At 35.1% G+C, this 27,604-nt stretch overlaps 1 protein-coding gene and 1 pseudogene across 1 annotated transcript; both read right to left on the bottom strand.

Moving 5' to 3' along the window:
* Positions 1-64: 64 nt before the first annotated feature.
* LOC141631319 (uncharacterized) lies at positions 65-397 on the bottom strand. Its single transcript, XM_074444007.1, has one exon. It carries the CDS (start codon positions 395-397, stop codon positions 65-67), a length of 333 nt encoding a protein of 110 aa, XP_074300108.1.
* A 12,687-nt stretch (positions 398-13,084) lies between these two features.
* Positions 13,085-27,604, bottom strand: part of LOC141631321 (uncharacterized) — a 42,005-nt pseudogene continuing 27,485 nt past the window's right edge.

Here is a 27,604-nt window from a genome sequence, read left to right on the forward strand (position 1 = left end):
ACTCGGATTCGAGGGCCGCGGCACGAGCCCCTTTATTGTTATTGAAGATATTTTCGACGCGAACCTAAGCCTGGCGGGCTGTGGATTCGCCCTCAAGAACACGGGGAAGGAGCTCGTCGCTGAGTGTACCGTAAATCCATTGAAGAACATGAGGGTCGACTTCATGCCATGACTCGTAAGAGGCATCCGTTTCTGGCGGGGCAGGCGTGCCATCGATGTGAGACAAGACCTTATACCCACGGACATGGAGTTTGAATAGGCGAACCCACAACCTATATGTGACTTTCGTGCCATCAAGAACACGAACCTTGTGTTGGATATTGGTGACGGTGAACACGGGATGCAGGCCGGGTTTAGTGGAGGATTCGGATTTGGAAGAGGTGACTTCCAGTGCCATTTGTGCGTGAGGCTGTGGGTGGCGTGAGGCCGGGAAGGAGGGCTATTTCGAAAAATAGCAATGAAACACAGGTCGGGATTGGAATAGATCGAAACCTATTCAGTTACTGATACCATGTCAGATGATGGAATCCCTTGATTAGGGTTTTGCCTTCGAATTCATATTTATAATATGGTACAAAGATATATGACTATCTTTACAAGATATGCACAACTATATTTAGCTATATTCTAGGCTACAAATATTTACATAATATTTGACTAACTAACATATATATATATATATATATATATATATATATATATATATATATATATATATATATATATATATATATATAGATAGATAGATAGATAGAATTAGGATCACATGAGTCCACCAAATATTTTTAAGTCCGTGAGTCCAGCGAAACAATATCACATGTTATACTAAACAATATCACGCGTCATATTAAACAATATCACTCCTGCTGAACCAGATTCGCCCTCTGTTATTAACTTCTTTTCTCATACTTTTTCTTACAACAATCAGTGACAGCACCGGAGCTCCGACAAACACCATCATCCTCGCGCACTTTCCCGCATGTGAGTCGATTTTGGCGGCGTGTTCGTCGGAGTTATCACATATTACTTCATTTATATTTTTTCCTCTATTGTTCTCTTCTTTATCTTCGTCTATTTCCTTCATCGCCGGCGATGAGACCCCTAATTTAACGACGTCAGCGTTGTTCTTAGATGGAGGTTAATGGAAGAAGGATCGTTGATTGTATGTTAGTGAAGGGTGGTAGCGATGGTCGTGAGACGGACTTGTGCGCCGTGGTGGTGGTTGTTGTGGAGGTGAACGTGTGGTGGTGGGTCGTGGGTGGTGGTTGTTGGGGAGGTGAAGGGGTAGTGGTGGGCCGTGGGTGATTGCCGTCGACGAGTAGTGTCACTGACAATAGTTTTAAGCCTTCTTTTTACTGTTTTCGTTGTATATTTTCCGCCTCTCTCTCTCTCTCTCTCTCTCTCTCTCTCTCTCTCTCTCTATATATATATATATATATATATATATATATATATATATATATATATATATATATATATATATATATATATATATATATATATATATATAGGCGGGATCCTATGAGTCCACATAAATATTTGAGTCTATGAGTCCAACAAATGTATCACGCGCTATACAAAATAATATCACGCATAAAATTGACAAACAAAACCCTCCTGACACTTCCCCCAAATCAGTTTTTCTTATCTCTCTAAAAAACACAGTCGTAACGATTCAACATTTAATCTCACAAATTTCTCAAAAAATCTCTCTAGAATCTTAAATTTTCAACTCGATTTCAATTGATTTTCAACTTTCTAGATTAAACCGTTCACTACATTGATTAATCTCAGTAGGTTTCGCTCCAAAATCGTACAGGTACATTCTTTTCTAATTTTTTTAATTTATATGATTTTAATTTAACTAATGTACTATTAAATTGATTATTAATGTTAATTTTTTTAGAAATTACTGTATGTATGATGAATTACATGAATATAATAGGATTAAATCGTCAATATCGAACTAATTGTCGAGTGATTTGTGATACTTTCATTTTCTTGCCTTAAATGTGTAGATATCCTAGTTATACATGACATTCAACAATTTTTGGGGATTATATCGACATATTGAACTGATACTGTCATTGATTGTATTGGTAATTGTTTATTAGATGTTTTTTTTTTTTTTGCTTAATTGTGAAAATTAGGGTTTATATTGTTTACTTCTCAAAATTTATAGTTTATATTATGAAATTGAATTTGTTTGACATTGTAGTTGAGAAATTGTGAGTTAGTGTTCACTAACTGAGTAATGTAGATATGCTTGTTAGTTATAAAGCTCGTTTAATGTTATTTTTTTATTTTGATAAACAAAAATATATGCGATACTGTTGTTCGTATATTATGATATTGAATGTGTACATTAGTGGTATTTAATCATCATATGGCATAGTAAGTGGATTAAACTAAAAAAAGGTCTGAAAAACAAACAAAAGGTGTGATATCATGTAATTGTGAAAATAATATCCATTGTCAAATTTTGTTTTACTCACTTGGAAAATTGTATGTGAACTCTAATTAATTCAAATAACAAAATATTTTTTTTGCATTTGATGATGGCTGGATCAATGAATTGTGTTGTTCTTTCATAGTTGATAGTACATTAAACAGCACTACTGTCACCTGTACATGATATTGGATTTGGATAACATTGTTAGTGAAATTATGTGAAATGATAAACTAATATGCAATGATCTCTTAATTATATTGTCCTACTTCCGAGTACTTGTAACAAAATTTTATACTTCGTTCAGTCTCAATTTACAGTAGAGTATGGATGAGATACTGGACAAGTGAGTCAAAAATGCTAATTACCCGACCAAATAATAAGAATCAATTGGAATTTTCATTACCAACTTTCTTATCATTATTAATTCTTGTGTATTTGGTAAACTATACTTACTCCTTTGTTATTTCTCATTTTCTCATATACTTATCAATCCCCCTTCTGTTTTGAGACATACAATAATAAGACAGAAGAGGCTGTATGGATGTAAGGCATATTGTTGGCAGGTGGATGTAGCAAAGGTGTACAAAGAGTAGCATCAAGAGAATGACAAATGAGGAAGAAAATGGAGCAACTACTCCACCTATGAGACATGAGTTTGACTGCCACAACTTCACTCCTTCCCCGACCTTATTGAGTATCCATTTGGTGCGTTGGGGATCATGTATGGGTAGAGGAAGAAACTCAAATGACTACTAAGAATAGTAATTGAAAATGAATTGATGTAATGTTGTTAGGATAAATAGTCTAATTTAAGTTGCATAAACTAGTATTGCTGCTAGTATCTTATGATATTGTTTAAGAGCAGTAATGATATCGTGTCTTGTATGTAGTGATATTGTTTCTTGAACGTCTTGTATGAACATATTCTTTTTAACTGTGATATTGTTTTTTATATAGTGGGATGTTGTTTTAAGAGAAGTGTGATATTCTTTGTTAAAGGTTCTAGTACTTCATTATCAACTAGCTGAAAAATGCAGGCTATATTATTGTTATATTGTTAGTGATTAATGGTGATATTGTTACTGGCAAATTGTGATATTGTTAATGACAAAGTGTGATATTGTTAATTCAATCGTGTGATATTGTTAATCCAATCGTGTGATATTTTTAACTACATCACGCGATATTGCTTCTTATAACGTATGATATTGTTTGCAATATCTTGTGATACTTATGAAGTTATATATTGTTTATTTAAAACTCTTATAAAACGTTAAAAAAATGACAGAGCGTGTTATAAATATGATATTTTTACTAAGTTACGTTGATATTTTTTTCTCTAATAAGCCGTACTACTTTATCAAAACTATAAGAGTAACATCGTTGTAACAAAAAAAAACAAGTTTCATTCATAAAGTTATGACTATTGTTTTGCAAAAAAGTCCTAGAAAAGACAATAAAATCTGATATCTAGGAGTAACAGAGTGTCAACCAAAAATGGAAAAAGAATACAACATTGTAACCACTTTTAAACATATCTAGAAATAAATAATTTGTCTTTGTAAGAGAAATTATTACAAAAAAAAGATGATTTGCTCATTGATGTTGTACTATATGGCCATAAAAAAATTGATTTGCTCGTTAATGTTGGCACTCTTCAGCATGGACACCCAAACGTCTTAATTAACCTCAGTAAGCGAAGAAATCTGCAAAAAAAAAAAAAAAAAAAAAAAAAAAAAAAAAACATTTAATCACCATCTTTCAGACAAAATGAAATATAAAGAAATAAAAATGGGAAACATAAATGAATAAATGACTCGTTTGATCGAGAAGTAAAAGAGTTCACATCAAAGAAGGGGGACATTTGGATCATAGTCATTATCTCTATCAAGACATTGTTTAAGTGTAACATTGTTGATACAAACATTTACCGTCGTCGACACAAACATTAACCATCATCGACATAATAAAATGTTTTTCTAGTTTCAGAAAGTCTTTGAAAGTGATTTATAAACATTTGAGTTATTCATTCCCCTATAAAACATTTCACATCCCTTTCAAAGTTTTTAAAACCAGTCAAACAAACTCCAACACTCTCATCACCCATAGCATATTCCTTACAAATCCTAAAAGTCTTAGTTGGGCTTATGTTAACCTTAGAATGATCAATGATGGTTTATTTATGAAATAAAGAAAATTTTCTAGAGACTTGCTGAAATTGTTTCTATATGAGTGAACAAAGGAGGTGGTTATGAGCATCATAAAACTAAATAACAACAAAAGCCTTACCAATAAATCTAAATTCAATCCTAGCTTTACAACAAATTTTAGAGTCTTGGTCTTATTTGGATCATATGGTATGACCATTGTCTCCTCCTTTACCATTAGAAGGGAAAACTTTTCTTTTACATTTTCCAAAGCCTTTTCATTGGCAAACAAGCAGTTTTATCGGTATATCACCACTATCACACTACTACAGATACAGGCTATAACAACGGTCAAAAACCGTTGTTATATAAAAAAGCGGACGTTGTTAAAGCGTCCGTTGTAGAAGGTTTTAACAACGGTTGGTTTTCTTAAGGAAACCGTTGTTAAAACTATTAACAACGGTTTTATGTATACAAACCCGTTGTGGAAAGTGTGACTCAATTTTGGGGGGAAAGTTATAACAACGGGTTTTAATATACAAAACCGTTGTTATAACTAAAGACAACGGGTTGTTTGTAAATAACCGTTGTTGTTTGTTCTTAAAAAATAAAAAAAAATTAAATTAAATATTACTAGATGCATGCATAATTACGGCCCGTTAGAATTCCGATGCATGCATTATTACTGACATCACTGTACATATGAACGGATAATATGGAATGAGAAGGGTTAGTAATAAGATTTGAAGCAGCATTATTGAGAGATATGATGATGATTATTATGGCACAACTTCCTAACATATATATTAATTAAAAAGCAACTCAACCCACACATTGCTTAGTATAAATACATTGCATTATCTCAACTAACATTTCCATTATCTCAATATATTCATCTCCAAACCCTAACTGCTAAAACAAACTCTACTTAATCTTTCAAAACAAACTCTAAAAACTCCAACAAAATGAATGATTTCATCCTTAAGACTCTTACCATGATCGAGAACAACAACAACTTCATCCGCCTGTTCCTCCATATTGAGGAAAGTTTCAGAGCTACCTTGCGGATGCTCGATCCGCACCGAAACACGCCAAAGAAGATGGCTTGACGGAGCAAAGAAGATTGCGGCTATATGACGATATAGCAACTGCTGAACGGAACCTCCAAATAGCCAAGGAGGAGAGGACGGATACGATAGAGCAGAATAAGATCCTCTATGAAAATATAAGAATTGCATTTTTATATATGTAATTTTTTTTTTTAATTTATGTATTTATAAATATATATATATATATATATATATATATATATATATATATATATTATAATTATGTTTATCTTACTTCTTCATCTTGCTTCTTCATTGTTTTACTAACTAATTATGCTAACAATACTTAAACAAATAACATAATGGTCGATAAAAACACATACATGCAAAAGAAATAAATAGAAAAAGAAAATAATGACGATGAAACTAACAAAGGATTTGCGAGATTTACCTCGATAAATACAGAACGTAATAGACGATGAAATCAACAAAGGACGGCGAGAAGATAAAGCGACGATGAGAAAGAGAAAAAGAGAGAAAGAGAGAAAGAGAGAAAGAGAGTGTGTGTTTTGTGTTTGTTTGTCTCTTGGTGTTTTGTTTTGTGTATTAAGGGTTGTGTTTTGTGGTCACAGCAGACTTGTTTGTGTGGTTTATAGTATGGAAGGTATTGACAACGGTTATTAAACAACAACCGTTGTGAAATATGTTTTAACAACGGTTGTAAAAAACACCCGTTGTTAAATAAGTTTTAACAACGGGTTTCAAAAATAACCGTTGTGATTACTTTTCACTAACTTTGCGCCAATTTTGCGCCAAATTATTAACAACGGTTGTGCATGTGTGACCCGTTGTTAAAACTAATAACAACGGTTTTTATAACCATACCCGTTGTAATTTATTTTAGTAAAATTCGCGCCATACATTCTACAACGTCTATTGTGATTTTCGTCAATAATCGTTGTTAAAGGGGCGTTTTAGTTGCCTGGATTTGTAGTAGTGTCACAACTCTTAAATTGTACACAATCTTGGTTCAAATCAACATGCTAATAAATATACATCATAAAACTCAATACAAGCATCTAATGTAAGAAAAGTTAGACCTATTATAGGTTTATATTTAGTGGCAAAACTCTTTATCCACTACTCAGAACTTTCAGGGGTTAACCTAAAAAAAAAGTTAATTTTCAGCATGCACATCAACAGGTCGTACATACTGTGGAGTATCAACTGATGTAATAGCAATATAAGAAGTGTTATCTGCAAAAAAGGTTGAGCTAATAGGAATGTATTACAATGTAGTTCAGAATGTGATACTGTTAAGAATAACATGTGATATTATTAATAATAATGTGTGATACTAATTTACATTAACTAGTTAAACAATCATCTATTACAGTGTATTTCAGTCTGTGATACTATTAAGAATGACATGTGATACTGTTAAGAATAATGTCTGATACTAATTTACATTAATTAGTTAAACAATAGTATTAGGTATTTATTAAAGGAAAAACAACAATGAGAACTCATACAGAAATTGTTAATCAGTAATACTAGAATGAAAACTTGATTAAAATACAAATCGAAACAAAATCGTGCTAAAGATAGTGAATATACAAAAAAAGATTAAAGAATAAAGCGTGAACATTACACGAGATCATAAGAATACATCAATTAAAAGAATATAGTAGTCATAATCCTAATAACGCGAAAAAAAAAGACATAAAAAGAAAATTATAATAGTCAGATCAAATCATAGAAAAAGAGATGACAACAAGATATCAATTGAAACGAAAAAAGATGAAAAAAATACATCAGTTAGAACGAAAATAAAAATAATGATGATCGAAGCATAGTTAACTGTAAATAATTCAAATGGAAGCAACAATAAAATTAAAATTTCTAAAAAGAAGAGTGAATGATACCTGGAATTGCAATTGCTAGAAGTAATGAAGACAAAATCATATTGTGCTTGTTTGAGAAGGAAAAAATTGATTGAGAAGAATTAGGATTTGGGTTATGAACAAGATGGAAGAAGAAGAAGAACAACGCTGTAGAGAAAGAGAGAGATCATTAGAGAGAGAAAGTGAATGGAAAGAATGAATTAAAGACTGGCTACGAGAGTATATATATTAAATTGCAAAATTACGAAAACACCCTTACTATGTTGCGCAGATCTCAGCCATTGATCTCTTTAATCTGATGGTTGATATTAGGACTCACGGACTCAAAAAGATAGGGTGGACTCATGTGATCCTAATTCTATTTATATTTGAATTATAATAGACTTCTTTAACAAACTGATAATCTTATTAATAGTCAATTTTGACCCTTGTTAATGCTTAAGTTCTATCTTTTAGTTTTATTTGCATTTGTTTAAAATTTGTAGCGGTTATATATCATATATATTACTCCCTCCTATTCTAAATAACCTTCCTCCTTTCCTTTTTTTTATCTATTCACAATATCTTCTCTTTTTCCTTATTTAGTAAAGTTTTATACTTATTTTAATCATCTCACTCCACAACAATACCCCACCTCACCCCACAGCAATACTTATTTTAATCACCTTACCCCATAACAATACTTATTTTAATCACCTCACCCATAATAGTACCCCGATAATACCTTCCCTCTCTCCAATCATTTAACCCCACTACAATACTTTACCTTATTTAATTCATCTCCTTAATTCTAGTGCCCCTTACGAATATGGAGGTTTATCTAGAACAGGAGGGATTATTTTTTATTCTACGTATTTTACAAAGTTTGAACTCTCTGTAATCGCTCGAAAAAAGCTTCCTTTAATAATATAGATATGAAAATATTGGAGAAAGTCGCATATATGTATATATATATATATATATATATATATATATATATATATATATATATATATATATATATATATATATATACTAGGTTACCCGTGAAATTCACGGGTCTGTTTTTAGACTTTAGATGAGTATGGTTAATAGTAGCAAAGATAAATAGTTTAAAGATTTACGTAGTTATTATTATTTTCGAATAATTATTCATCTTTGAGCTATATCGTATTCAGTACTATGATCAATACTTACAATAAAATTAGTACACATTTAATTATCTATTGCACATTTTTTAAAATATATAAAAATAGTCTTATATTAAAACTTGTGTATTACCGATTGTTAGAAAACTCGATTAATAAAAATATCATCACAAAGTTGTGTTAAATAATTAAATTTATTGAGATTACAATTATATCTATTAAGCCGCAGTTAGTCAAACTCTTATAGGATGAAATGTTATTTCAATTTACATTAATAAAATACAAATATTGTATAAAAAATCACGGGTAAAAAACCGAGTCCATTTACAATATTTTAATCGAATTAATGTCCGGTTACTCATTACATTACTCGATAAATGATTATTAGAGTAAAACAACAAAAACAAATATCAAATGATTAACTCTCACCGCACCTAACCCCGTTCAACTCCTCACCTAACATTTCCTAACTCCGTCTCTCACACAACTCTAACCTCTCACCTAACTCCGTCCAACTCTTCACCACACTCCGTCTCATTTATCATCGGTTTGTCTCCTTAATCGTCACACCCGACCATCTTCTACCTTCAACATCATCATCATCATCATCATCATCATCATCATCATCATCATCATCATCATCATCATATATCCTCCATAAATGGTGAGCTCTATTTATTCATCGGTGTGTCTTTCGATTTCCAACCCCAAACTCGAAACTTCAACCGAAGGCATACACTTTAGATGTTTTGGTCTCCTGCCTCGCCATACCCGTCGTCTCTCAATGATTATTGTGCATATTTTCCAACCCTATGCCTGCTATCTCCCAGCCAAGCGATTTACGACTATTCTTCATACTAAAATCTCTCCATACCATCTCACATCAGCGCATCAGCCAAACGATTTACGATTATTCCATAGGGGAGTTGTGAAATTTTCTGTTTTTTTTTTTCGAAATTTATGAAAGATGAACGACAGTGAGCAGATCATCTCGCATCAGCGCATCAGTCAAACTATTTACGACTATTCCATAGGGGAGTTGTGAACTTTTCTGTTATTTTTTTTGAAATTTATGAAAGATGAACAACAGTGAGGATCATATGTTCCTTTTTTTGTGTCCCATTGTGTGCCACTCCACTTACCTTTTGACACATCACTTATGGCAAAATAAAATATTGTAGCAAATATATAAACTTGTTGATGTGTTAGAAAGTAAGTGGTGTGACACATACAATGGGACACCAAATGGGATAGAGGATCCCATTGGATGAACGATGGTGATAGATGGAACGTCTGGGTTGATACTGAAATTTATAGTGATTTGGGAAGTAGGGTTGGATTGATTAGCAATATTTTGGGGAGGATATTAATTGATTTCATTTGGTATCTTTTTCTTTTTTTTTTCCACTCACTATCATCCCTAAAATATGGGCAATTAGTTATCAAATTTTATAATTTTAGTATTATTTTAGGGAGGATGTTAATTGATTTCCCTCAATATATTTGTTTTGAAATCACCTTGCCTTGTTTGGGAGAAATCACGTTGACCTGAATCAGGAAAATTATCATTATTATCTTTTTTTTATTATACTCACTCTCTTCCCTAAAATATGGCCAATTTGTCAAATTTATAATTTTTGCTTTATTTGGGGAAGGATATTAATTGATTTCCCTAAATATTTTTTTTGGAAATCAAGTTGCTTTGTTTGGGAAATTACGTTGCTTTGTTTGGGAATATCTCATTATTATCCCATCCATCATCATATAATCATAATCATATCATCATATAAAGATATGGATATAAAGATTGAGATTTGTACAATATTGCCACAATATTCACGTTGATAGACAATTTTTTTTAACTCATGCTAATAAGCTGCCACGTAGGACTCAGCTTGTCAATTATGATGCCACATCAGCGGATGTGACTACTGCATTAGAGAAGTATATGATATATATATATATATATATTTGAATTATAATAGACTTCTTTAACAATCTGATAATCTTATTAATAGTCAATTTTGACGTTTGTTAAAGCTTAAATTCTATCTTTTAATTTTATTTGCATTTGTTTAAAATTTGTAGGGGTTATCATATATATTATCTTTTATTCTACGTATTTTACAAAGTTTGGACTTTCTGTATTCGCTCGAAAAAAGTTTCCTTTAATAATATAGATAGACAGATATTGATAGATATTTTGTTATCTTAGTTTGTCATCTTAGGTTAATATTTATGCCCAACAAAATAAGATTTCACTTAGCTTTTCTTACCGATGTCAGCTAATTTAGCTGGTAAAATTAAGAAGGGTAATACTAGTACCCAGATTCAAATCTATTTCTGTAAAACCTGCTCATGGCTCCCTTTTGTACATAAAAATATATCATCTAAACAAGTTGTAGGTGCCATTAGCTAGTTCCGCGATTTGGGTAGCATAAGACCACCTCGACTGTACAATTCACAATAATCAGACCAAACATAGCTAGAGTTCAGTCCAAGACCCCCAAGAGTCCGACACCAAGGATGATTTCCTTTCAAAAATTTCTTTTTAACTTCTTTATAAATACTAATGCGGAACGTGACATCCTATAATTCTAATTACACATTTGTGGTCAGTAAATCATGATTTGCTTCTTACAAAAATAAGATTATCATATACTTTAACTGTACCATTGTGGGCATACATTTTTCAAAATATGGAAGGGAGATTTTGAAAAATATATACATAGTACAATTCAATGGAACAGAGTAAGTATTATGGTTTGTGGTATAATTTCGATTCTGGGTACCTCGCATAGCGCAGATGACGATGAATCTTCATATGTTATGAAACTTAAGTTTGTCTCATCACTTCACTAATCGCATTATCCTTGAGCTTTCTCCACTGATTCAGGATCCTGCCATCATTCTCCGGAAGGGTGCATGGAGGAGATGGCAAAAGAGAAGTTGCCGACTGCTCACGAAATTGCCTTAGCTTTGGTTCGGCAAAGCAAATCAAAGATTCGGTACAAAATTGGAGGAAGCTATATATATATATATATATATATATATATATATATTTGAATTATAATAGACTTTTTTAACAAACTGATAATCTATAACAAACTGATAATCTTATTAATAGTCAATTTTGCCGTTTATTAAAGCTTAAATTCTATCTTTTAGTTTTATTTGCATTTGTTTAAAATTTGGCTCCGTTTGATAAGGCATTTCAGGTACCTGATTTGGTCAAATTAGCTTATTTGACCAAAATTTCAGGTACTTTATTTTTTTGTAAGCGTTTTGCAAGTAGCTTATTTAACCAAATAAGCTACCTGAAATGAAATGCTACCTAGAGTAGCATTTGAGATTTCAGGTACCTGATTTGGTTTGATTTTCCGTTTTTACCCTTTAAATCTTTATTATTAAATAATTATCATATGCTTTTACGTCATTTCATCAAAATCAGTTAACTTTTCACTTAATTTGCCAAACATTTTTTTTATATAATCAGCTACTTTATCAATTCCTAATTTTCAGCTACCTTATCAGTTACCTTTTCAGGTTTCAGTTAGTTTTTCAGTTTTCAGCTACCTTTTCAGTTTTCAGCTACCTTTTCAGGTTTCAGCTATCTTTTCAGTTAGTTTTACCAAACAGAGCCTTTGTAGGGGACATGGGTTATCATATATATTATTTTTTATTCTATGTATTTTACAAAGTTTAGACTCTCTGTAATCGTTCGAAAAAAGTTTCCTTTGATAGATAGATATTGATAGATATTTTGTTATCTTAGTTTGTCATCTTAGGTTAATATTTATGCCCAATAAAATAAAGATTTCGCTTAGCTTTTCTTACCGATGTCAGCTAATTTAGCTGGTAAAATCAAGAAGGGTAATACTAGTACCCAGATTCAAATCTATTTCTGTAAAACCTTCTATTTCTGTAAAACCTGCTCATGGCTCCCTTTTGTACATAAAAATATATCGTCTAAACAAGTTGTAGGTGCCATTAGCTAGTTCCGCGATTTGGGTGGCATAAGACCACCTCGACTGTACAATCCACAATAATCATACTAAACATAGCTAGAGTTCAGTCCAAGACCCCCAGAGTCTGACACCAAGGATGATTTCCTTTCAAAAATTTATTTTTAACTTCTTTATAAATACTAGTGCAGAACGTGACATCCTAGAATTCTAATTACACATTTGTGGTCAGTAAATCATGGTTCGCTTCTTACAAAAATAAGATTATCATATACTTTCACTGTACTATTACGGGTATACATTTTTCAAAATATGGAAGGGAAATTTTGAAAAATGTATACATACTACAATTCAATGGAACAGAGTAAGTATTATGGTATGTGGTATCATTTCGATTCTGGGTACCTCGCATAGCTCAGATGACGATGAATCTTCATATGTCATGAAACTGAAGTTTGTCTCATCACTTCACTGATCACATTATCCTTGAGCTTTCTCCACTGATTCAGGATCCTGCCATCATTTTCCGGAACGGTGCATGGAGGAGATGGCGAAAGAGAAGTTGCCGACTGCTCAAGAAATTGCCTTAGCTTTGGTTCGGCAAAGCAAAGCAAAGATTCGGTACAAAAGCTATATATATATATATATATATATAGAGAGAGAGAGAGAGAGAGAGGTTAAGGTAAGTCCCTCATTTTGGTTGATTCGCTAAGTCCTATTCTTAGCCACATATTTTCTGAGTGTAACTCTACTGTATTATGAGTGTAACTTTATTCATTTAATGACTTTTTAGTGTAACTTTAACCTTTTCAAAACATTTTATTCACAAAAATTTAAATTTATGTTATAAAAATGAAATTTTAAATATATAAATTTGAATTTATATAATTTTAGGAGTGTAACTATACTGTCCTACAAGTGTAACTTTAGTCATTTTGAGTGTAACTTTAGTCGTTTTAAGTGTAATTTTAGTCGTATGATGATTTCTATGCATAAATTTGAGTTTGTAAACTTTTACGAGTGTAACTTTACCCCTTTTAAGTGTAACTTTAGTCGTTAAAGTCGTAACTTTAGTTATATGGTGGTTTGTAGGTAGAAACTTGATTTAATATACATAATTATTGTAACTTTAGTCCTTTCAAGTGTAACTTTTGTCCTTCAAAAATGTAACTTTAGCCTGGGGTGAAAGTTTAGTCAATATAGATGTAATTTTATCGTGTTACGAGTGTAACTCCAGTCCATATACGCGTAACTTTAGCCATTTAGCGTTGTAACTTTAATGAATAACGACCACTAGCACCCAATCCGTCATGAAACCACTTGTGACCGCCACCACCAACCGTAAATTAAAAAAAAAATCCACAAACTCCACCACTACGCCAACACTAAGAACAACCCCAGTCCCACCAACCACCATAGCACCACCACCCAGTCCCACCAAATAAAAAAAACAAAGGGGAAGGAGGCGGCAAACCCACCATCCACCACCCATCCCCCTCCGTCACAAACGACACAGAAGAAAAAACAAAAAAAAAAAAAACCCACCTGCAACAAACCCGACACCACCATCCCAAAAAATCAAAAAATGAAAAAACAACCACAAACCACCCTTTATTTTTTCGAGATCTGAAAAAAAAAGAGAAAGGAGAAGGGGAGTGAGCGGCGACAGTGGCGAAGGGGAGAACGGCGGCAGTGACGAAGGGGAGAACGGCGGCAGTGGCGAAGGGGAGAACGGCGGCACATGCGTGTGGGAGTCGGCGTGGTGGTGTGTGGTGGGTGAAGGGGAGAACGGCGGAGAAGGAGAAAGACAGAGGAGAAAAAAATCATGGTGGTGTGTGGTTGGTGAGGCGGCGGCAGTGGCGAGTGTAGGGCGGAGAGCAGGCGGCGGTAGTTGGGGAGAGGAGATATTTAGGGTTTGTAGGGTGAGGGTTTAGAGAGGGAGAGAGAGGATGAGAGAGAAGGAGGGAGGCAGAAAAGTGAGGAAAATAGTTAGAGTTTTTCTTTTTATAGGTTAAATCTAGTCCACAAATTTTGTTATAATCTAAGCCATTCATTCTCTTTTTTAGATCTAATCCCAAATTTCTTTCATCTTTTTCATCCAAAGGCTTAGATTAGACTTATGGACTCAACCAAAAAGATGGACTTACATGATCCATTCTCTCTCTCTCTCTCTCTCTCTCTATATATATATATATATATATATATATATATATATATATATATATATATATATATATATATATATATATATATATATATAGTGTAGAGGTGGGATCTCGTGAGTTGGGGAAATCAAGGGCTGAGATTAAAAGAAATCAAGGGATGAGATTAAATGATAAATTAGGAAAAAAAAAGGAAAAGTCGAAAAATACAAAAGCAGCTGAAACATGAAAACAGAAACTTCATTATTCAAACGATATTCTCTTTCTCTCTACATCTCTCTACAAATCAGAAACAGAGAAACACAAAAATCAGAACGCCGCCTATAGAAATCTCATAAAAAACCTAATAAGATTACACAAATTCGTTGATTTTTAGCCGCAATCAAATTACAGGTAATGTAAATTCGTTGATTTTTAGTGTATTCAATCGTATTTTCGAAATTAATGTAAAATTCGTGAAATTCGTTGATTTTAATTAAATTGAATACTTGATTTTACTGTTTTCAGGTATAAAAGATGGACAACGATATTAACAACAATTGTAGCGAAGAGAACAAATCGACAGTAAATATGGAAACAGGTAATACTGTTATTGATTCTTATCTCTTTATCCGCCGTTGTTTATAAATCAATTATTGATTTCTTTGTGTTTCTCAAAATTGTTATTCGATATTATTGTCTTTATCCGGCTTGTATTAGAGTAGAAAAAGAGAACTGTTATTCTGATATTAATGTACTATTATTGTAACAGTACAGTAACATGATTATATTATTGGACTGTTATTGTGATATTATTGTAATATTATTGTGCTATTATTGTGCACTAGCATGAAAATATATGGCTTGCAAAAGAGTAGCATAAAAAATACAGTATTATCTGTATGTAATAAAGTAGAATCAGAGTACTGTTATTCTGATATTATTGTACTATTATTGTAAAAGTAGAGAAACATGATGATATTATTGTACTGTTATTCTGATATTATGGTACTATTGTTGTGATATTATGGTGCATTAGCATGAAAATATACGGTTGATAAGAGAGTAGCATAAAAAAAACACATTTAGTGTTATTGTGATGTTATTGATTGTCGTCTGTTTCCCATTTCTTTGTTATCATCTTGTTATTGTCACATTACTCGCAATGTTGATCTCCCCCCACCCTTCATTTATTGTGATGTTATTGTCATTTTCTTGTCCATTGATCAGTACTCATTATAATAATTTATGTCTCGAGATCTTTCTCTTTGTCTCTATTGTTGAAGACAATGCGCCTTAACTATTGGGGATTCTTCTAATAACAATATATTCACCAGCCCAACCTGTTCGGATTTAAGAAAACGATGAGTTTGTTCCAACTCTTCATTACAACAAGACACCCGGGGTACCGAAAGCAAAGGGGTAAGGACTGTTGAGAGTGATTTTACGCCTAAACGTGGCATGTTCTTTCTTACCTTGGACGATGCAAGATGCTTCTACAACATATATGCATTGGCTTGCGGATTTGATGTGAGAAGGTACACAAATGTGAAGTATAAGGGGGCATCAGCGTCAAATCACCGGTCTGTAATGACATGTGGGTATAGAGATATGAAAACAAAATCTGCGACTTGAAGCAACAAATCACGAAGCTGGTAATTTGAGTACAACAGAGAACAAAGAGCGAAGAATTAGACAGCCAAAGAAGCATGCTCTGACAAGGTGTGGCTGCAAGGCGCACATGAGGTTGAGAACCTGTGAAAAAACCGACGACAGACCGGCTGGATATATTGTGGACGTCTTTGTAGACGTTCACAATCACTCTCTTTACTCTGTTAAAAACAGAGAGTTCCAAAGTGGTTTGAAAGCCACTTTGGAACCCTTGTCGAGTTCTGGATGAGGTACAATTCCGCAATAGAACAACAAAGGCATTCACAAAGGAGGTTGGACACTGTCAACGAGCATAGTATGCTCGAGAAAGTAGGGCCGATGAAGGTAGAGATGCATGCCTCACTTGTCTACACACATCCTATATTTGCAGACTTTCAGAACGAAGTCAAACATGCGATATGCAGCATGAGGGTCGGGGATTTGACAACAGTAGGGACAGTGGAGTACCATGAAGTTCGTGATGGACTGAAGCACAGAGACTTCCGAGTGGAATTTAACACCAAAAATAACGAGAGCAAATGTGCATGTAAGCTGTTTGAGAGGCATGACATTGTCTGTCGGCATATACTGTGGGTGTGGAATGATAGACAGGTACACAAATACCTGAGCCAAAAGTCCTTGCTCGATGGACAAAGAAATCCTACAGGCCAATTGTCCGAGATGAAAATGGAAAGGTGATAGAAGACATTGATGAAGCTGACATCAAGAAAGCTGAGATGTCAAAGGTTTGTTCTGAGATTTATGCAACTGTCGGGGTGATGGACAGTTATGCTACGGTTAAACAGATGAAAGCAAATCGCAGAAAACCATGACACGCTTCAGGAGAACATTACAGACCAATTGAACCGAAAACTAAAACCTGGAAATCGAGGCTCTTCTTGGCATCACAGCTTCAAATGATATTGACCTTCGACCGCCAAACAAGGCCAAGAATAAGGGCAGTGGCAAAATATTGAGGTCGTCGAAAAAAAAGGCCAAGAGCAAGCCACAAAAGAGGAAGTGAAGATGAGGTAACTGCAAGAAGTGGGTGAACCACAACAGTAGAACTTGTAATCTTTCATTTGCTGAAAGTCCCCCTTCTGATGACGATGATGAAGAAGAATCGGAAACTGAAGAGGTATGAATCTGAACTATTACTCTCCTATTATTCTAATGTTATCCTCTTATTCTACTGTTATTCCCCTATTATTACGGTGTTACTCGCTATTCTCGTCATTTGTTGTGTTATTCTCTTTTATTCTGCTATTAATGTGTTGTTATTTTTGAATAGAAAATAGATATTTTTCGTAGAAATGGATAGTGTCTGCAATAACAGCGGAGTAGCTGCTAAATTTGCTCTAATTGTTATTCTACTGCTATTAATGTTATTCTACTGCTATTCTGCTATTAATGTAGCTGCTAAATACTAAGCAAACATTGCAGGAATATGAATCAGATGCATGAACTAACAAAGACAAAAGAGACGCAAAAGATAGCGGCTACGATGAAGACCTCGCCTAAAAATGTCAAAGACTTTTACTATTTGTCATTGTTTGAATTACATTTTATCCTAAAATGTTTCTTCTAGATAATAAAGTGAGACCTACATTATATGAGAATTAATACTAGTTACTTTAATTTTTTTTGTTAATATTATCTGACTGTTTTTCCAGAAACCACCCACAAAATAAAACTGCATTTACACACTACAATAATAGTTGAATAATAACAGATTAGTAATATTTATAAAAATCAATTCCACTTTTCAGTTTTTATTAAAAACAATTACCTAACCTAATCTAATATAATTACAGGAAAACTGTTTGTATTCCCCAAGCCTCTATATATACTGCTATTGCGTGTAAAAACACACACACACACACACACACACTGAATAAGTACAGAAATTTTGTTTGTATTCCAGAAAAAACTCTGCATCTCCTCTGCAAAAGGTAATTTCTTATCTTTCTATACTTTATTACAGAAAAACTGTTTCTATTCCCCAAGCCCCTATAAATACTGCTATTTCTAGTAAAAAAACAAACACACACACTGAAAAAGTCTATTCCAAAAAAAAACTTTATCTCCTCTGCAAAAAGGTAATTTCTTATCTTTCTATTCTTTATTTTTCTTTGATGTTTATTTTTCTTATCTGTCTACACTACACTCGATGCTGCAGAAAAGGTAATTCTCTTTCTTCTGCTTTGGTATCCTTTTAATTTGGTTGATATATTTTAAACATCTTTTTATAATGCAACAAGTTTCATACTTCTAATACTGCAGAATGAGTGACGTAACTGACGATAACCGAAGGTCCCCGACAAGGGAGGAAATTAATGAAGCGAAACGGAAGATAGAGTCTCTTTCGATAGAGTTGATCGAGACAAGGACAAATGTAGAGGCGGCAGAAAACCGTGAAGAGGCCTTAACAAGAGAGGTCGACAATGTTAGGGCACAGTTGAAGGTTGCTGAACTTCAAAATGAACGTATGCGTAGACAGTTGAAGGAAAAGAAAAATAGGAACTACACAGAAGCCGACATGGACAATCAATTCATTGCTTTGGTGTGAATGCTTTGAAGAAGTATTACATCAAGTCTATCCTTCAATCTCTGCGATTGGACACCAGATTAAAGAAAGTCATGGAACTTATGGAAGGATACAAAAATCCTTTTCGGATGAGTCGGTGGAAGTTGAGAGCACTTTGTCCAAGGACTGCAACGCAGCGCGTAGAATAGAATAAAGATATAAAAATCTAACGATGATGGTTCAGGGCTGCTGCTTTAAAATATGTTTAAAATATTTATTGCTTTAAAAATAATGGTTTTAATAAAAGCAGTCTAAACCACTGCTTTTACACTTGACTAAATTTACATTTGAATAAAAATGAATAGTTTTAACAAAATAATGCTGGACTAACAGTGGAATAACAGCAGAATAAACTAGTCCTTTTGTGGAATAATACTTTTGCGCAATAATGAGAATAAACTACTTGTTATGCGGAATAATAGTGCAATAACAGCAGAATAACGGTGCAATAAGAATAGAATCACAGTTGAGAAAAAACAGCCATTGACAGTTGAATAGAAAATGCATATTCTTCGTAGAAATTGGATAGTGTTTGTAAACCTTAATTAAACTAGTGGAATAACAGCAGAATAAGTGTAGACTAATAGTACAATAACAGCAGAGTAGCTGCTTATTATGAGGAATAATACTGCAATAACAGCAGAATAATGGTAGAATAACAGTGGAATAAAAGCAGTCTAAACCACTGCTTTTACACTTGACTAAATTTACACATGAATAAAAATGGATAGTGCTTGTAGAAAACAAAGGTAATAAGAAAGCTTAATTAGACTAAAATAACAATCCAAAAACTGTAGACTAATTGTGCAATAACAGTAGAACAAACTCGCTCATTATGTTTGAATAATACCGCACAATGTTAGAATAACAAAGTGGGATTAGAGTAAAAATGGATGGTGTTTGAAAAAAGTACAAGTAATATGAAAACTCAATTAAATTAGAGTACACACTTTGGAATAACACTAGAATAATAGGGGAATAACAAAGACACATAAACTAGTTATTATATAGAATAACAAAAATAATAACAAAGACACTAATTGTTTAACAAACAGTTTACACTAACTTAGTCTGACTTTCCTGGATACACAACCGTCAAAGGTACAGCATTCACTACGACGCCTGATTCTTCACTAGCAGCAGATGATTGGGGTTTCAATTCTTTCAACTTGTTCCTAGCTGACCCCAAACCCAACGTCTTCGGCCTTTGATTCTCACAAGCCGTCACTTTATCAAGAACTACTTGCCTATAAATATTAATATCCGCAAAGATCAGGGAAGCCGACATTTAAACATAGAAGCTTCGACGAGCAATCTTGCTGTGAAGATTGGACTCAAACACGCTTCCACCATATTTGGTCATCGTGTACAACAAGAAACACCCCGACTCGGAATTCAGCAGTTCCTTCTTTTTACATTTAAAAGGAACATCAACGATTTCGAAATTGCGGCAATCTTGCAACTTCATAACATTATGACCCTCCATAAAAACATACATATAGTTTGCCACAATCTCGGCCAATCTTCTGTAATCAGCTAATTTGTTGGCATCGTGAGTCATGTTGTCCAAAATATCAATCGATTCATTCATAAAATTGATGCAGAAACAAGAGTAGTGATCATTGTACAGAATCGGCACAAACACAAGGTCCGAGTTCAGACGACATCTTCCATTGCAGGAATCGAAAAACACATTCCATAATTTCAACAGCTTCTTACCCGGACCGTTAAGAGGGCTTGAGTAATCAAAGTTCTCTAAGAGTGAATAAAGAGCATCCTCCTAAACAGAAAGCATAAACAACCAAAAATAGCGCATAAGTGTTAACTTTATATCAGTACTTGTGAGTAAATATGTAGGTAATAACGCAAAATAGCAAAGGAAAAAACAAAATACCATATGACGAAGTTCGAAAAACATTGAGCTTGGTTCTGAACGTTCCTCAAACTCCAACGAATTCAAAAGATTCGACCAAACATCGACTACTCTTGTTGACATCATAGCAGCTGCATCTACAATGGAAACAATATCCCCCTGTCCAAAAACACGCCGACGTCGTCGTTGTACAACACTAATATCTCACTGCATTCACAAAAAATAACATATGATAAGAACAGTGGTATAACAGCAGAATAACAGTTCAATAACAGAAGAATAACAGTAGAATAATAGTGGATTAACAAATGGAATAATAGTGGTATAACAAAGAGAATAACAAAAGGGAATTAACAAAGGACTAACAAATGAATAATAGTAGTATAACAAAGAGAATAACAGTTCAAGAATGTTGAGAATAACAAAAGGAATTAACAAAGTGGAATTACACTGGACTAACAAATGAATAATAGTGGTATAACGAGAAGAATAACAGTCAATAACAAGAGAATAACAAAGGGACCTAACAAAGGGAATTATTGATACTAGTTTGACAAAATAACAAAGATAATAATGATTAACAATAACAGAATAACAGTGGGAAACAAAAAGACTAACTGAACAGGAACACCACAATCAAAGAAATGAAAATCGACACATACTCTTCTTTCAAGTGAGCGTCTTCACGAAGAACAAAGTCCACCACTAACTTCCGCACCTTCAGCATCTTACAGAACTGTTTTTTGTTCTTCCGAAACAAATCTGACACCGCAACAAAAATACTGTCCTCTGGCCCGCAATCCATAGAGCAACCCAGCCCATCGTCTACCATACCCCTTTTACGGCTACCTAAAGCCGACTTTGGACTCACGGTGCTATCCACACCCCTGCTTCCCACTTGACGGCTGGCAGTAGGGGTGTTTGTAGAGAATTCAGTGCTATCAATAACAGTAGGAGAAGCGACGGGATCGACAATAGGCTGCGTCATCTTAACCTTCTTACCAACAGTTTTCACCCTGCCAGAACCACGACGTTTCTTACCGCTTTGAGAAACCCTCGCTTCCGTATCCTCAATACGCCGTCTCTTCAAGCACACTCAGGGTTTCCTTTCTCGTCTTGTTCAACTCCTCCAAACTTTTCAACACATCTTCCCTGGACTCGTTCATATCAGACAGCACCAACAAGGCAGCGATCTCAGCGCGGTGAAGGGCTCTTGAATCAGAATTACCCAAGTCACAATCAAAAACAGTTCCACGGTAAAAGAGCATGTGCAACATTGTATATACACCGCAGTCCAAATTTTCAATCGCAGCGGTTTGAAAGGTAAAAGGGACGTTGACAATTTTATAATCTTTAACCTCCCCGCCTCGGGCAACTCCTTTTTTGACCAGAAAATCAAACATCAAGCTCACCTTCAAATAAGCAAGGAAAAATAAAACATAATTACTAACAATACTTAAACAAACTAGGCTAAACACCAAGAGAAAATTAGGCACAATAAATGACTTACAGTAGTTTAACAATACACCAAACGTACACACGTGACTGCTGATCATCAAAGAAACATCGCCTCTGGAAATACATTATCAAGATATTCAACCCTCTTCGCATTGAAGTTGATGCACAAACAGCTGAAGTGCTCATACAAAAGAATTGGGATGAAAATCTGGGAAAATATTTGGCCAAAAAAATTGTTACTAATTATGTGGTTTTTTAAAAAAAAAGCGAAAACACAAAGAGAATAACAAAGAGTAATAGTAGAGTAACAGTAGAATAATAGTAGAATACACACAAGTACAGAAACATACCATATCAGAATTAAGATCACAATCTCTCTTGTTTTTATTTACAAACACAGTAAATGACAATATGACTTCCGCACATAAATTACTCCTGGAAGCCTTCTCATGTTTCGACGGCATACAAATTCGCCCAATGGACTCTAAACAAAAAGTGGAGAAAAGAGTTGAAACGTGATACAAAATGAAATATAAAGTAAAAGACATCATAAGTTAGAATAACTAACCGTTGCACCCATCCCAAAGAAAAGTCGACTTGGACTTCCTCTTATACAAGTATCATTAAGAAAGAGGGACCACCAGTCCACAACACCAAGCATTATCATTGAGTCTGGAACCATAGATTCCATATCCTCTCGATTCAGGTAACTATGAACACCCCAAGTGACAAGATTCTCCCTTCAAAACCGAATAAACAGGAAAAATAAAAGTCACATAAATATATTTTTGAAGAACAAAAAGCAGGATAATATATTAAACAGAAAGCGGAAATTTTTTACAATAAAAACAAGCTCTTACCCTTGCGAAATGTTATGATCATTCAAGAAACAGTAGTCTGCAACCTCTTTCCTCTTGGATAGCATTGGGTTGAAAACATGTCCCATTGTTATCATTGATTTTGACAGGACAACTAGCTAAGGATCCACAGTACCACAATCATAGGTGCATCTGAAATTCTCAGGCGCAACAAACAACATTAGCTCCTCATGTGCAGCAGAGTGCAGCAAATAACTTGTACCGATATTAAGAGCATTCAACCCAGCAACGCCATTGTCCTCCGGGGACACCTCACCAACAACAGATGCCGCCTCCAACACAACCTCGGAATCCTGTTTATCAGATTTATCTATCTCAGGCGCAGCCCCAAGCAACAAGTCTGCATGACAAGACATCACCACATCCGCTACTTCCTCTTCTGCAGTCACAAATGCTTCACTGCCAATTTGAATGGAATGTTGAGTGTCATTAGGCAATGGAATGTCAGCACCGGTATCCATCACCTCTGTCTCAGGTAAACAAGCATCAGTCTTTGGAATTTAAGTTGCTTGAACCTCTACCGGTGTACACTCAACAGTATTAGGCACGTCCTCTGGCGGACTATCAACAAGATAATCTTCAACTTGAATATTAACGTCCTCCACATCATTGTTAACATCCTCCACGTCAATGGTAATGTCCCCAACATCAACTACTTTCTCACCAACATCATCTGGCTCTCCATAACGAAACTGAATGTCAGCACAGATATCCGTTGTAATATAATCTAAACCGAGCGGTGACAATTGTGGAGTCCCCACCTTTGCACTTTGTTGAATGACGGGACTATGTTCAACACCCTTCTTTTCAGCTATAGTCGGCTGCACATCCGAAAGCCCGACACACTCCTCATAAAATTGAGAAAACAGATTAAATGATGGAGGTTCAATGATGACATCTTCATGTCTAGCTTTTTTCGAAGTTGGTTCTTTAGGAACAGTTGATCGCGATTTATTTGCCGCTTCCATAGCCAATACATGCTTAACCCGTTCGTCCAACTCACGGATAACTTGATCCGTGAAGAAAGATGGGGTGGCAACAAAATTCTCTGACCCTTCAGAATGAACTTTTTTTGTTGATCGTGCTTTCTTTACCACCACCGGGTTACTTGGTCAAGCAACTTAGCAAAGCAGTGCTTGACGCGATAGGTCTGCTGGTTCTTCTTCATCATCTTCGACTTTATTAGTTCCACCCGTTCCAAGTATCGGCATAAAATCTGAGAGTCCCTCTCATTAAGCGAGATAAGTTGATGAACATCCTGTCAAGATAAAATCCCAAAACTTTACTTAAAACTGAATTCCAAAACATAATAAAAGTACAATAATAGTAGAATAACAGAGGAATAATAGTACACTAACAAATGAGAATAGATAACAAAGTGGATTAATAGTAGAATAACAAGTAGCATAACAGTGGAGTAATAAAATAACAAAGGAATAACAGTACACCAACAGCAGAATAAATAAAAGTGGAGTAATAGTAGAATAACAGTAGAAGAATAGTGGAGTAACAATTGGAATGAAAAATAGAATAACGAAGGGAATGACAAAGGAGAAAACGAGGAATAATAGTGGAATAATCCTAAAATAATAGCAGAGGGACTAATACTTAAAGAAAATAACATAATAACATTTTAGAATGATTAGTTTGAAAACAAACAAACAGTGCTTACGTCGACACGCGATCATACTTGCTCATCCGTAAGAATATCATCGTAGATCCAAAGACAAGACATCGACGTTGACTACGTTGACCAGAGCCAACGATGTTTGGACGACACAATAGGAAAGCAACGTCCGAACGTTCCCGCCCGTGCACCAGCACCGCTTCACGCTGCAACCTCTCACTGAAAGACTTAAAATCCCAATGTTTAATGAGCGGTAGCTCATTATTCACCTGATCACCGCTAAAGAAATAACGGTGAAAATAGGTGATAACCAACAACACTAGACAACAACGAATATTTTTCCTCCCGTTAAAGGTTTCACTCACACAAGTCACCAAGTTTGAGAAGACAAACTGACACCAATTAACTTCCTTGATCCTAAAAACATCTTCCACAGCGCTTAGAAGTCTAAGATAAACCACAAAACCCGACACAGGAGCAACGAAACACGACATAGCAAACAGAACAAAAGTCTTCTTAAACTCATCATCCGCAACCAAAGACTGTAGCAGGGTCTCCTGAACTTTATTAAGTGGTATCCCACTTTTGTTAATGGCGATACCATACTTCTCACGCCAAGCACGCTTTAAAGCTTCTCCATCAGCGTCTGCAGAACCCGGAAACCCAATAATAACCAAATCCAATTTTGGTCCAGAATTTGGTAAACCAAACACATCGTGCACATCATCTGCAGTCAACTCGTACTTCTCCGTTTCAGATATTTCAAAAAACTTCCCACTTCTAAAAGCATATATAATCTCCCGGAACATGATATGGGGGAGGGAAGAAAGCTTCAACTCAAGTAAACCCCCGAATCCTATTTCCCTAACAGCCTCCTTCTACTCCTCGGTGAGGGCTTCAATAACTCTGAGAAGAAAAGCAGGTCGACAGCAGCTAACAAATGGATCGGCACTGTGCACACAAAGGGAAAAAAATATGCAATGCATTAAAACATTTAAGATAACAAAAGCAAAGCAGCAGAATAATAGCAAAATAACAGGAGAGCAACAAAAAATAACACGAAAAGTAACATATTAATAGCAAAATAACAGCAAAAAAAAGTAGAATAACAGTAGTACATACACTGGGTTATTTCCTGCGGCATCTCCAGCCTGAGGTTGGTTGCTACTTATCACAATTCCCTTCTCATGCTTAACTTTGCCAGCCAACTTACTACTAGTCTTTGGTGGACTAGACGACAACTTCGCAACTTGGGTCTCAACCTTTCGTGTATTTTTTTTAGTGGGTGGTTCGATTGTAGATATTTCTTGACTACGAGTACTCCTTATCTGAGAAGTAGTGCTCTTTGATGGAGATGTGACATGGGATTTGGATGGAGACGGACCCGGAGAATTTGATGATGACGGTTGAGTAGACTTTGATGAAGCTGCGGATTTAATTTTTAACTTCATTTTCAGCTGTACTATCCAGAAAATAAAAATAAGGATCACTTTCAATGATAAATAGGTATTCAGCTGGACTTTTTAATAATGACGGCAGAATGAGAGTTCCGTAACAGCAGAATAACAGAACACTAACTGTTCCGGGTGTAATTCCAGAGCAGTTATTTGTTGCCACCCGTGCTTGTAGAATGACGTCTTTGATTGAATCCTCCTCGCGGTCTCCTGAAACGATGAACAAACTGAGGGCTCGGCTTTGGACCGAGCGAACTCACTCCGACGCTCAAGTCAGTAAACTTAAAGAGAGAAGTTGTTACTTGGCGAAGTATATATTGTAGAGAGATAAGGAAGATATTACCAGATGAATAGTGATTCTTAGGTTAAATTGTGGATATCTTTGACCTTGCTCAATGTGTTGACTCGGTCAGCGGGTGCAGAATATGCCCCATCAATTTGCCTCCAGCGTAGTCTATGCCGTGGTATGGGCTCCGATGTGTGTTGAGCGTATATTCTGCGTAAGACAAAATCTTCTGCCCCGGCTTCTTCTACCTCGGCTTGGTTCTGCTTAGGCCGTACCATATCCCCCCTCCACATGGATGTGTAAAGGGCATCCGATGTGGAAAAGAAAGTGACGCTAGCCGAGACCAGGGTTGAGAGTGCCGGTTGTTTTTGATTGCCCCCGGCCGGTGCTACCTAGCTTGGTTGATCATGTGGCCGGCGGAGAACAGACGCTTAGGAATTTGTTGAGGAAGATGAATAGGCAGAGAGATATGAAGGGGCGTGTTGAAGACGCTTGGTTACTGTTGCATTGATTGACGTTCAACTGTTGCAACGATTGACATTCCGTGGTTGCATGTCTGACACGTGTCTGTTCGCTGATTGGCTGACGTTTTATGGGTTGTGCCCTGATTGGTCCTTCTTCATGGGCTTTCCCCTATAAATAGGGCAGTTAGTCCCTGAAATTGGCCACCAATTTCATTCTCTCTAAAATTTTCTTCTTTCTAGCCCTTTGACGAAACTTCTCTCTAGCTTTCAGGATCGTTACCCCGGCGTAGCACTTTTCTTCAAGGTAAACAAACAAATTTTTTAACTTTTTCATTGTTAAGTTTTCGTTGTGAATCATGTCTTCTGCTGATGCCGGTCCTAGTAACCGTGCGCCGGGGGGTTCCCCGTCGCGTCTTGATGAAGAGGAGGCACTGGCCGCCATCCCGCTAAGGTCCGGGGGTCCTAGGTCTCCTTCTCCCTGTAGCGTTAGATCCGTATAAAACCCTTTCTTTATAGGATTATAACGCAAAATTTATATGTAG

The sequence above is a fragment of the Silene latifolia genome, chromosome Y, assembly GCF_048544455.1.
Source record: "Silene latifolia isolate original U9 population chromosome Y, ASM4854445v1, whole genome shotgun sequence".
NCBI lineage: Eukaryota > Viridiplantae > Streptophyta > Magnoliopsida > Caryophyllales > Caryophyllaceae > Silene > Silene latifolia.

Coding starts and splice junctions, on each gene's coding strand:
- LOC141631319 (XM_074444007.1), bottom strand. CDS start 397: ATGGCACTGGAAGTCACCTCTTCCAAATCCGAATCCTCCACTAAACCC.